The 13,358-nt window shown below is 41.5% G+C and overlaps 1 protein-coding gene across 3 annotated transcripts in view; it reads right to left on the bottom strand.

Annotated features, from left to right (window-relative positions):
- Positions 1-13,358, bottom strand: part of LOC123762748 (NBAS subunit of NRZ tethering complex-like) — a 504,795-nt gene that overhangs the window by 359,452 nt on the left and 131,985 nt on the right. For all 3 annotated transcript variants that reach the window (XM_069332294.1, XM_069332295.1, XM_045749508.2), the window contains exons 16-21: positions 11,055-11,259; positions 10,506-10,637; positions 10,113-10,271; positions 8,201-8,349; positions 4,699-4,887; positions 2,665-2,767 (exon numbers count right to left, since the gene is read on the bottom strand). In XM_069332294.1, coding sequence (XP_069188395.1) covers positions 2,665-2,767; positions 4,699-4,887; positions 8,201-8,349; positions 10,113-10,271; positions 10,506-10,637; positions 11,055-11,259 — 937 coding nt within the window. The remainder of the gene's footprint in view (positions 1-2,664; positions 2,768-4,698; positions 4,888-8,200; positions 8,350-10,112; positions 10,272-10,505; positions 10,638-11,054; positions 11,260-13,358) is intronic.

Here is a 13,358-nt window from a genome sequence, read left to right as displayed (position 1 = left end):
GGGGACAACAAAAGTGACTTGAAGAGTACAACCATTGTGATGGGATCCCTGGATTTGAAAGTTCTCGTAATCCATCCTATCATTTTTCTGGCTGTCGCAATATTTGCTTGGTTATGCTCCTTAAACGTTAGGTCGTCGGACATTATTATTTCCAAATCCTTTACATGCTGTTTTCCTACTATGGGTACATTTGATTGTGTTTTGTACTCTGTATTATGTTTAAGGTCCTCATTTTTCCCGTACCTGAGTACCTGGAATTTATCACTGTTAAACATCATGTTATTTTCTGATGCCCAGTCAAAAACTTTATTAATATCAGCTTGAAGTTTTTCAATGTCTTCAGCCGAGATAATTTTCATACTGATTTTTGTGTCATCTGCAAAGGATGATACGAAGCTGTGACTTGTATTTTTGTCTACATCTGATATGAGAATAAGGAAAAGCAGCGGTGCAAGGACTGTACCCTGAGGTACAGAGCTTTTAACTGCACTTGGACTAGATTTTATATGGTTGACCGTTACTCGCCAAGTCCTGTTTGACAGAAAACTGAGTATCCAGCGTCCTACTTTACCGGTTATTCCCATTGACTTCATTTTGTGTGCTATCACGCCATGGTCACATTTATCGGAAGCCTTTGCGAAGTCCGTGTATATCACATCAGCATTCTGTTTTTCTTCTAATGCCTCAGTGACTTTGTCGTAGTGCTCAAGTAGCTGTGAGAGGCACGATCTTCCCGCTCGAAATCCATGTTGGCCTGGGTTGTGAAGGTCATTGGTCTCCATGAAATTGGTGGCCTGACATAATCACTCTCTCAAATACTTTTATGATGTGCGATGTTAGTGCAACTGGTCTATAATTCTTTGCCAATGCTTTGCTCCCTCCCTTGTGTACAGGGGCTATGTCTGCTACTTTAAGTGCATCTGGTATCTCTCCCATGTCCAAGCTCTTCCTCCACACTATACTGAGTGCCTGTGCTACCGGCACTTTGCATTTCTTTATAAATATTGAATTCCATGAGTCTGGACCTGGGGCCGAGTGCATGGGCAAGTTTTCAATTTCTCTTTCAAAATTTAGTGCGCTCGTGTTGATATCAGTTATATTTACAGGGGTTTGAATATCCCGCATAAAGAAATTGTCTGGATCTTCCACCTTCATGTTGTTTATTGGAGTGCTAAACATGTCCTCATACTGCTTTTTTAGGATTTCACTAATTTCTTTGTCATCCTCCGTGTATGAACCTTCACTTGTACGAATAGGTCCAATACTGGCAGTGGTTTTTGCTTTTGATTTCGCATATGTGAAGAAATATTTTGGATTTTTCTTTATTTCCTGAATTGCTTTCTGTTCTAACTGCCTTTCTTCAGTTTCATAGGAGTGTTTCAATTTCCGCTCGATTTCTTCAATCTCCCTATTTAAATTATTCCTTCTTTGACGGGAAATTCGTGTCTGCATAAGCAGTTCCGTTATTTTTTTCCTGTGTTTATAGTGTCGTCTGCATTCTCTTTCTACGTTGGATCTCTTTCTGGCTTTCCTCAAAGGAACATGTTTCAGACAGACTTAATACGCTTCCGAAGTCAGTTTTTCTATTCCTTCTGTAGGACTTGTATTACTTAAAACAGTTTCCCATGGAATGTTTGTAAGTTCCCTGTTTATTATCTCCCAGTCTATCCTTTTATTATTAAAATTGAATTTACTGAATAGCCCCTCTAGCTTTATCAACGTTTTAGGGCCAGAAGGGTTTGTTTTTGTTATACCTACCTTTTTGGGTGCCTAACCCAGGTCGATGGCAGATAAGGAAAAACCCCAACGACAGGGAAGTTTTCCAGGGCCATTGCTCCGTGAAATCTCTGAAGGGGCCAGGTTCTGGAACATGGTTCCCTGGTAGGTCTAAACTCCATTGCTTATGTCCCGGTCTAATATAAAATACATTAGCTCGATAAGCTCCAGGGAGCCGTAGGGGCTCCCCTCAGAAAAACAGCGTTGAATGTATTGAAACGCCATTTTCTGAGCAAGACCCGGAGGCTCCCCCGGCATCCCTCCCTCCCTCAGGTCAGCATTTTTTCGCGTTTTTGATACTCAGCCTCTGAACTGGGGAGAGTTGCCGGCGCGGAGGTCTGGGATCCCTCTGTCCACTTCACGGGGAATGGGGGTTGCGCAGATGATGCGCGGCGTTTGTTGTGACGTCATACTGGTTTCCTTTGTTTTGATTGGGGAGTTCTGTTGCTAGTTCGACTTTCGGTTTGCAATTAATTAATCAGCAGTAGTTTGTTTTGGAATTCCAACCTTTTTGGGTACCTGACCTGGTAGATGGCAGACAAAGACTGCTTCCAATTACACGGTGGTGTCTTCAGGCCATTGCTCCTCGTGCCTCTCTTGGGAAGGGGGGGGGGGGGCCAGGTTCTGGCTCTGGTCCCTGGTAGGCCTAGAACTCCTTTGATTGACTGTTGCCACCGTCTAATATATATACACATAGCTCCGGGTAGCCTCCGGGTCTCACCCAGAAAAATGGCGCTTCATTACATTAAACGCTTGGTTTTTTTAGGACTCTATAAAGTGAATAGTACCAAATTTTACTATCTAATTGCCATTTACATAAACATGTGTACAATGGTGCTCACAGTCACAAAAAGTACCACCTAACCAGGAGGGTCGGATTATACTTACCTCAGTGCACATCTGAGGTTCCACGCAGGTAAACACCTTCTGTTGTAGTTCTAACATGTCATACAGCAGCTTCCTCCAGTCCTCATCACAAAGTCTGGGCTCTCTGCAATCATATTAAGTCTTGTGAATTGCAGTTGATGAATCCAGTCTTTTAATCATCACATTATATATTTCAATATCATGTATGCTGGCATCCATGAACAATGTGATAAGTAACGAACACTTTCAATATTTTAAAACCAAACAATATAATACAGAATACCTATTCTATTGGCTGAGTTCTTAATAAAAGAAAATTTATTCATGCTAAGCAGTACCACATTTTGTCACTTTTTCATACTTTTCATGAAATACAAAACAAAATCATTCTTATAATTTAAAAAGAATGTTAATAAACATTACCAAAAAATATACTTGCATCAATTTTCATAAGAGAGCTGAAGCTATCCTCATGGAATTGAGCAAACCCTTACATGCTGTTTCTGCCACAATCAAGTAAATTCTGTATCAATGTAGCTTGTCTCATGTACACCTATACCCACCTGCCAGTGGGTATATAATCAATCAAAATCAAAATGTTTATTCAGGTAAAAGTACATACATAGAAAATGAGTTTTACAAACATAATGTTGGATTTATAGATAAGAGCTAGTACATACAATACCTTGAGGTTATCTTGAGATGATTTCGGGGCTTTAGTGTCCCCGCGGCCCGGTCCTCGACCAGGCCTCCACCCCCAGGAAGCAGCCCGTGACAGCTGACTAACACCCAGGTACCTATTTTACTGCTAGGTAACAGGGGCATAGGGTGAAAGAAACTCTGCCCACTGTTTCTCGCCGGCGCCTGGGATCGAACCCAGGACCACAGGATCACAAGACCAGCGTGCTGTCCGCTCGGCTAATTGGCTCCCCCCTAAAGCCACTAATACGCACAGCGTTTCGGGAAAGGTCTGACCTTGACCATATATACTGACCTCTGTATATCAGCAACTTCTCAGTGAATGTACTCATATGTATCTAAGTATTCTAGCTCAGCATCATCCTTTGCATTTCTACTTTCATCTCGCTTCACTTTTTATCCGTCCCGCTCCACCTCATCGCCAACCTGCTCCACCTCTTCCTCGCCCTACTCCACCTCTTTCCTGTTTGCCCCACTCCACCTCTACCCCACCTCTCCCCCTGCCCCATTCAACCCCCCCTTCCCCTTGCTCCATTCCATCTATACCCCCCTGCCCTGACCAATTACACCTCTGCTGCCCTGCTCTACCTCACCTCTCTACCACCACACCTCACTCACTCCGTCTTCATATGTTTCTAGCTTCTTTTCATCGTTTTTTATTCTCATTTCTTTTTCTCATTCCTCTTTATTCATCTCCCAATCCTGCTGTAACAGTTTTCTATTCTGCCTCTATCTTTATCCTCTTCCTCTAATCTTTGTATTCCTAATCATAAATTTGTGAACTTTACTTACTATTCCTCTTCTTCTAATTCTCTCTCTCTCATTCTCATTCTCTCTCTCTCTCATTCTCTCTCTCTCTCTCTCATTCTCTCTCTCTCTCTCTCTCTCTCATTCTCTCTCTCTCTCTCTCTCTCATTCTCTCTCTCTCTCTCTCATTCTCTCTCTCTCTCTCTCATTCTCTCTCTCTCTCTCTATCTCTCTCTCTCTCTATCTCTCTCATTCTCTCTCTCTCTATCTCTCTCTCTCTCTTTCTCTCTATTTTATTGTTGAAAAACTCAGAATCATCACAGGTCATGAGATCAAACTACATCATCACAGGTCATGAGATCAAACTACATCATCACAGGTCATGAGATCAAACTACATCACAGGTCATGAGATCAAACTACATCATCACAGGTCATGAGATCAAACTACATCATCACAGGTCATGAGATCAAGCTACATCATCACAGGTCATGAGATCAAACTACACATACCTGCAGAAATACTGGAATCCCATCCTGGAAAAACAAATTGAAGTAAACATTCTAATTTACCTTACACAACATTCATGGTTTCTAGGTAATCTTTTACCTTCTTGCAGCTGCCCTTGTCAGCTTGGTTAGTATTTCTCGAACTTTTTCGGGGTGGGACTGCAACTGGCGGAGTTGACAAGGCGTGACATTGACACCATTGTTGCCGAGTAGCTCTGCTGCTGTGAGGTGAGCATCTAGTGAGTCTGCCAGATCATGCAGCTTTGTCAAGGTCTCCATGTTCTCTGGGCTACAAAAAAATTAAAAAAACCAGCGTTGAATGTAATGAAACACCATTTTCTAGGCGACTCCCGGAGGCTCCCCGGAGCTATCCAGGCTGATATGGATACCCTAACTATTTTGCATCAATGTGGGTGGAGTTCTAGGCCTACCGGGGACCACAAGCCAGAACCTGGCCCCTCACAGAGGCACGGGGAGCAATGGCCCATTGAAATGAACATGTGATTTTGAGCATTCTATATCTGCCACTGACCGGGACAGGAACACAGAAAGGCAAGCGCCACAAAACAAATCCCTATTCTGGTTAAAATAACGAAAATTGCCAACGAGTGGACAGAACTCCCCAAAAGAAAAACGAGCAAACAAGTATTCTCAGGTACTCAGGCTGCATGTGCTTAGGGTCACTTTCTCTGAGTGCCCTGTAAGTACCGCCCTTGGGGCTTGAGGTTCTCTTCCACGAGTCACCTTGGGTCTACCTCTGTTGGCCTTTCGCTGCTTGGCGATTGGCCGCCCTGAGTGTGTGGGGGTTTTCCTCCCTTGTTTGCCTTGGAATATGTGGTAGTTGCAGGCGATGAGAATCGACTTGAGAATGGTCCAGGACGGACCGAAACGTCGTCGTCCCTTCAATTTCTAGTGTGGTCTGGTCAACATGTAGTAGTTATTGCTCTTGTGGGGCGCCGGGTACTGCGTAGCTAGTTTTCACCTATAACAGCGGCTGGCTCTGTTCTTTCTGTTAAAATTTTAATGTTCAACATTAAAATTCTAACTGATAGAAAAATGAGGGCAGTAATCAGAGGCAATGTATCGGACTGGAGAAATGTCACAAGTGGAGTACCACTGTAACACGGGGGTGGGAGGGGGTTACTGAATTCTGTAAAATAATTCATTATACGAAACTGTGAACAAAGGCGCCAGTTATCTTCACCGCCAATCCCCCAGGGGATGCGACCTTGCTGGGTCAGGTCCCTACATGTGGTTTCTAGAACCTTCTGGATCATATCTACAACAGTTAGTTTGTTACACCACAGGGTTCAGTTCTAGCACCAGTGATGTTTATTGTCTAACATAAATGATCTACCAGTTGGTATACAGAATTACAGTATATGAACATGATTGCTGATGATGCTAAGATAATAGGAAGGATAAGAAACTTAGATGATTGTCATGCCCTTCAAGAAGACCTGGACAAAATAAGTATATGGAGCACCACTTGGCAAATGGAATTTAATGTTAATAAATGCCATGTTATGGAATGTGGAATAGGAGAACATAGACTCCACGCAACCTATATATTATCTGAGAAATCTTTAAAGAATTCTGATAAAGAAAGAAATCTAGGGGTGGTTCTAGATACAAAACTATCACCTGAGGACCACATAAAGAACGTTGTGCGAGGAGCCTATGCCACGCTTTCTAACTTCAGTATTGCTTTTAAATACATGGATGGCGATATACTAAAGAAATTGTTCACAACTTTTGTTAGGCCAAAGCTAGAATATGCAGCGGTTGTGTGGTGCCCATATCTTAAGAAGCACATCAACAAACTGGAAAAGGTGCAATGAATTATTATGTCCAGAGGCATTAAATGTGCCAAAACTAGAAGACAGAAGAAAAAGAGGTGATATGAGCACTACGTACAAAATAGTAACTGGAATTGATAAAATCGATCGGGAAGATTTCCTGAAACTTGGAACTTCAAGAACAAGAGGTCATAGATTTAAACTAGCTAAACACAGATGCCGAAAAAATATAAGAAAATTCACTTTCGCAAACAGAGTGGTAGACGGTTGGAACAAGTTAGGTGAGAAGGTGGTGGAGGCCAAGACCGTCAGTAGTTTCAAAGCGTTATATGACAAAGAGTGTTGGGAAGACGGGACACCATGAGCGTAGCTCTCATCCTGTAACTACACTTAGGTAATTACACACACACACACACACACGCATACACATATACAGGTAAGAGTTAATATTTGAAAACCCTCGAGATATTGACATAATGGCATTGCAGGTCTGGAATCAGGATGATAAGCTGATAATGTTAAAAGCCTACAGCCCACCAGCAAGCAACACTTGGACAAAGGAAGAACTGGATGACAAACAAGAGGGCCTCATAATGGTCATGAGAGAGATTATTGTACAAGCTGATAAAGATAAATCACGACTGTTGATACTAGGGGACTTCAACTTTAAAGCAATAGACTGGGAGGCCCATGAAGCAAAAACAGAGGACTTTTGGACATGTAGATTTGTGAACCTCATTCTGGAGACATTCTTGTATCAACACATCAAGCAGGCCACTTGAAGTGAAGAGCAGAGGTGCCATAGGCACAATGAGAAAACACTCTATAAACATCAGAGGTCCGCGGTTGTTCAACGTCCTCCCAGCAAGCCTAAGAAATATTGCCGGAACAACCGTGGACATCTTCAAGAGGAAACTAGATTTATTCCTCCAAGGAGTGTCAGACCAACCGGGCTGTGGTGGGTATGTGAGCCTGCGGGCCGCTCCAAGCAACAGCCTAGTGGACCAAACTCTCACAAGTTAAGCTTGGCCTCGGGCCGGGCTTGGGGAGTAGAAGAACTCCCAGAACCCCATCAACCAGGTATCAACCAGGCCACAAGAATGAGGGAAGGAGATGTACCGTCAGTATTGGATCTAGTATTCACCAAGAAATAAGAAGAGATATTTGACATCCAGTACCTTCCTCCCTTGGGAAAGAGTGATCACGTCCTTTTTAGACATTAATTAAATATGCTTTAAGATATCATCTAGAAGAAAATGGGGACATTGAAACAGTTGATAAACTCGATTTCAAGACAGGTCACTATGGGGAACTTTGAAAAAATTTTAATGAGTGTAATTGGACAGACTTGCTGCTAGGCAGGGAAGTAAATTAAATGCATGCCAAATTTTGCAAAATATACAATGAAGGCACACAAACATTCATACCAAAACAGAGATGCAGGGCTAGAAAAGAGGATTGGTTCAACAGAGGGCCAGAGATCAAAAGACACAAAAATGGAATCAATATAGGAAGAGGCCAAACCCCCAAACATACCAGTGATACAAAGATGTGAGAGACAACTATACAGCAGTAAGGAGAGAGGCAGAAAGAAAGTTTTTAAAAGGGATAGCAGATATATGTAAAACAGAACCAAGCCTATTCTACATTTTGGCACCAAATAATGAGACATCTGCGCCTACAAAAGCCAATACATCTTACAAAAATTAATACTGTATATCAATAATTCTTTCAATATTATTAAAATACCAGTTTGCTCTATTGTACCTACATAGAGTACTTAATATGCTTTATAATACTTACCAAGACTCTCTTTCTGGAAGACATTCAAGGATAGCAAAAGCTCGTGGAAGCTGATTCTCTTTCTCACAAGCATACACACAGTCAATAGCAATGGTCATCATCTCTTCTGCAGATGTGATGATCCTAGCGTGTTGATCAGGTCGGGAATGCTGCAAAATTATTTTTACATCTTTCACAGGTGACAATATAGAGTACAGTACTAAACTAAAAAATAATATGAGCATAATACAATAATTTCAATACAAAATATTAAAACTAGGAGGAAAAGAACCCAAAGCCTCATATAAATATCTTAATGGAATTTCAGAGAGTGCATTTCCCTTCATGGACATCTCAGGACATCCATGAAGGAAATCCCAGCCTGCGATATATTAATGTTGTGATTCAAATCCCAGAATATTATTTATAATTTACTAAGTTGCCATAGTGAATACTACTGCATTTATTAAAACTAACAAACATATTGGTGAATAATAACTGATTAAATTAAATAAATAAAATTTCCTGCTACATGGTCGCAAGGGCAGATAGGAGGGAGATGTCATAAGAGCTCATGGATCAACAAGACTGCCACAACACCCTGGCTGCTGTGCTTCACATGTTCTCAAGTGTTTTTCTAAAATTTCAGGAACTGTTAGCTTTAGTTCTTTCAGAATTAACCAGTAAAGTTTCAAAGACTTATTTATGAGCACCATAAGGTGCTGTAATCATTAACAGTGCTGTAAATTGCACCAGCTGAGCTGGATGCCACATGTACCAGCCCAACAACTACAAAATACTGTGCTCATTCCTCCATGACGAACATAGGGTCGGCTAAAGAAGTCGACCTGGCACCTGGGAACCTGTTACCAAGCATAGTTGTGACATTTTGTTAAAATTACGTCAATTTATCTACCCATGGCATTAACGGTTTCCCTTAGGTCTCGGTTAAGCAGTGGGGGTCTTAACCCCAAAAAAGTAAGTTATAGACCCTTTGAATAATTTATTGTTGTGATATTAAATTGGATTGCAACTATATAGAAATGTTCACACTAAATGATATTTATGATTATAGAAAATTCCAATCATTAGACTAGGCCATAATTGCTAATGGTTGTAGATTGGACAACGTGCACCAAAATGAATCAATGTCCTTGCTGTAATAATTTAATTGTTTAAATTATAACGAACGTGGAACTCCGCAGTAATCTCCAAAAATAGCGACTTGGTAATGCAAACATTGACTTTTTTTCCCAAACAACTAAACAGCATGAGGGAGCCTACACTGGCAAAATTGGCTATGTTTTTGCATTTCATTTGTTTACAATAGATTTCAAGAGTAATGATTGTAGCATGTTTTTAATGATCTGAGTAGTTCTGCAGTTGTTTTAAATTAATAATTGTTCATTCAAACATTTTCTCAGATATTTATTTAATTTACATACTGTTTTAAGAATTAACTCGGGGAATTAAGTTGAGTAGTAAATTCCACATAGTATAAAACCTCCATTCAGAGCTGGTCCCTAGGATTTCCCTGAGCACTTGTCACTATGATCCACACATTCTTGCACACATTATGCTCTCCTTGACCTAGCCCCAACCATGACAAGGATCTTTGTAAATTTCTTTGTCAATGAAATTTGGGAAAGTAAATAGATTATTGTGCTCCAGCTTTTTAAGGCTCATCTATATACAATATGCGCCTTTACAAACGGGTAATTTCATACTGACCCATTTTATCTCTCATAAATTTAAAGGTTTGATATCAAAGCTGATTGTTGCTTTCCCTAAATTTTTAATATAAGCAGAATTAATAATTTTCTTTTATACAGAACTGAAGTAAACAATTTCAGCTATACAGTACTGTGACAATGAAGAAGACATTCTAGAACTCAAGTTGCACACAGCCCAAGTTAAAATTTATAGTCCTTACTTGCAGTATTTTTAAGGGCAGACCAAGGCCTTGCTTCGCTGCATTTACAATATAGGTATACAGGAGTGACCGACCACTGCCTGGCTGCCACTTCTCACAACGAGCCAGGAACGGCAGCAGCCACCGACGAATGTTTTGGATGTAGGTTTCATGAGTGCTCTGTTGGTTGACATGTAGCAAAGAAAATAATTTTTTTGTCATCTAATGTGAAGTTTTAATTTGTAACCAAACCTTACACTGTATTGACCAAAATAAAATCAGCACAATCTTTATGGTACAGAATGTCTACATATTCAGGCAGAAACATACTTAACAAGATCTCGAAACCAGGAAAATTAATGATTTACAAGAAAATTTGGCACTAATGGTAAAATAGAATGGATTTAAACTAACTGTTGACATGAGTTGCACAATTTTCTCATTATCTGAGAGCTTGGAGTATTTATCAAGAGTCATTGAGGTGTGGCCGACCTCATACACTAGAACTTCTAGAGTATCAAGTGTGTCATGTAGTTCCTCCAGATCCTGAAATAATCAAATTAACAAACATTATTAGAATTAACACTAAATTGCAATTAAATAGTGTATAATGCTAAGTCTAAAAGATCAGCTGTAGCATAATATATACGCAAATTAGAAAGAGTACCAACTTCTCTCAAAAATTTATGCTTCTTTTTAAGTCTTTTATATCATTTAATAAATTTAATGTTTTAAAGAGAAGAAAATGGTCTTCAATAAATCAACAAAGTATTAGCAAAGTTTATGTCCTAGAAAAGCTGCAGTTCTATTAATCAACAAAAAATTAATAAAGCACAAGTCACAAAACTTAGACATGTAAAAGTAAATATGCCTTGTAGTCCAAAATGCTTCACTTATTTGACAATACAACCACAACAAACTGACTACACATTGCTAACATCTCTCAAGAGCACAACCTCTTACCTCAACACCTCTCTCACGCCCAAGCTTGAGAAGGTCCAGAGCAGCATCCACAAAGTGGCTGCACCTTTCAATCTCTCGTGCACGTTCCTGGTACCACTCACTAACAATCTCTGCCGTCACATTCACCCCTCTAAACTTTTTCATCTTGGGTTGCTCGGCATACAAGAAATCGGCTGGATCTGCTTCTCCCTCATTTACTGCTTCTCTATTTGATAAAATAAAATACTGTATATAATAACCAACCAAGAACTTGTCATAAAATATTTAGCTAGATAAACTAAGCATCAAGGCGTGATCTAAGGTGTTAGGATAAATATCAAGAGGAAGGAGGAACAAGTGTGCAGGAGAATATGACACAACTACACAAGTAACAGGCAGTAGTGCAAACTTTCTCTAATGTGCATGAAATATTCGGTATCTAAATAGACTGTCAAATTGAAAAGGAAATCAATTAAAAAACCAGCGTTGAATGTAATATAACACCATTTTCTGGGCGAGACCCGGAGACTCCCTGGAGCTTATCCAGGCTGATATTACTAATGTCAGACTTTGGCATCAGTCTTGTGTATGGAGTTTTGTGGGCCTCCCGGAGACCACGAGCCAGAACCTGGCCCCTCAGAGAGGCAAGGGGAGCAATGGCCTATAGAAACCCCCATGTGGTTGGAAGCATTCTATGCCTGCCATCGACCAGGTCAGGCACCCAGAAAGGTAAGCGTCCCAAAACAAACCCCTATTCTGGTGAAAATTGCAACCACAAACCGAACAGGTGGATAGAATTCCCCTAAAAAAACAAGCAAACGATCGTGACGACACACGTCGCTGCGCCGCTGTCTGCACAGTTCCCCCTTCTCCGGGAGAGGGGAGGGGAAGCCCCAGACCTACTGAGCCGGTGTTATTATCTCAGCCTACAGGAAAAACGAGTCTCCCCCTTGAGAGTTATTCAACAAGCCTGACCTAACTAGAAAGTATAGGAAATATAGAGGCGATAACACAGATGTAAAATAGTTTGTTGGATTCAATGAACAGTTTAAGATTATGGGCAGTAAATACTGTAAGGAAATAGATAAATGACTGGTTTGGAGATGTGGATATTTTGCTGGAGGCGTGAGGCTCGCTTCTGGAGGGCTTTGACCTCACTTGAGGCCAGACATCGCAGGGGGAAAGCCGCGCTCCGTTGAGCTCCCGTCAGAAAGGAACCCCTAGTGATATATCTCGAAGAGAAGAGAAGTGTGCAGACGTACCAGCTGTGGAATCGAGCTGGGGACCTGTAGTCTCAAGTCCTGGGCGACGAGGAGTATTTATTAAACCGCCCAGAGGCATTATTGTGGGCCGTGGAAGCGCCCTGACCAAGCTCTGTCAGAGGGATAGCGCCCTCGACTAGACAATCTGTGGTAAGCACGATTTAAGCCAGTTCATAGTGATTGTTTGTAGTTGGTTGTGTGCCCAGCGACAGTAGCGATGTTTATTTATAAGCTAGACATGTTTTGATAAGGCAGAAAGCCTAAAATAAGAGAGTGGAGAGGGAGGAACACGGAGCGACGTCCGTCCCCTCTGAGCGCTGGCAGGTGACTGAGAGCTCCCGACGGCGGAGGCCCCTCCCGGAGTGAGTGAGGCCCGCCGGGCGAGGTGGAGCATGGACCCGCCCAACGGGGGAGTCCACTCTCACATTATGTAGAGGATAGATAGAGGTTGGAGGCAAACATATTGTGTGATTATTTTTGTTTATGTGTTAAAGGGGAAAGATTTTTATTGGAGTGTCGATGAGTTGCATTTTTGTCTTTGAAGAAGAAGTTGCTGAGAACTTCGAAGCCAGCACGGAGGGAGTAGTTGATGAGACTCCAAGGTAGTGGAGCAAAGGACCTCGAGCTGTGAGGAGAAGCAGTGAAGAGGAGTGTCACGTGCTTCTGTAGAGGTGGTGAAGCACCATAGTGCTCGAGGGAACTTCATGGTGTAGCAGCCAGGAGAGCTGTAGAGGACCCTAGCAGAAGGGTGAAGCACCGTAGTTGCTCAAGGAAACTTCATGGTAGCAGCCTGGAGAAGCTGCAGAGGATCCTGGTAGTTAAGCCTGGAAGAACCTGAAGATATCAGGGTAGTGAACTTCCAGAGGTGGAGGGGAAGTTCTGGTGGATTACTTGTAGGGAGTTGACAGTATTTGGTTGTCATTAGCGTGCAAGACGCAGTGAGAGGTGAGTGATTGTTTGCATTCTTATGTCAAGGAGTGTTTTATACTGAAGTTTAGAGTTACAGTCGTAGGCTGGATTACCTACAGATGTATGTGTTCTAGGACTGATAGAGTGATCGATT

This window comes from Procambarus clarkii, chromosome 27, assembly GCF_040958095.1.
Source record: "Procambarus clarkii isolate CNS0578487 chromosome 27, FALCON_Pclarkii_2.0, whole genome shotgun sequence".
In the NCBI taxonomy this organism is placed as follows: Eukaryota; Metazoa; Arthropoda; class Malacostraca; order Decapoda; family Cambaridae; genus Procambarus; species Procambarus clarkii.
This window is presented reverse-complemented; position numbering and strand designations above follow the sequence as displayed.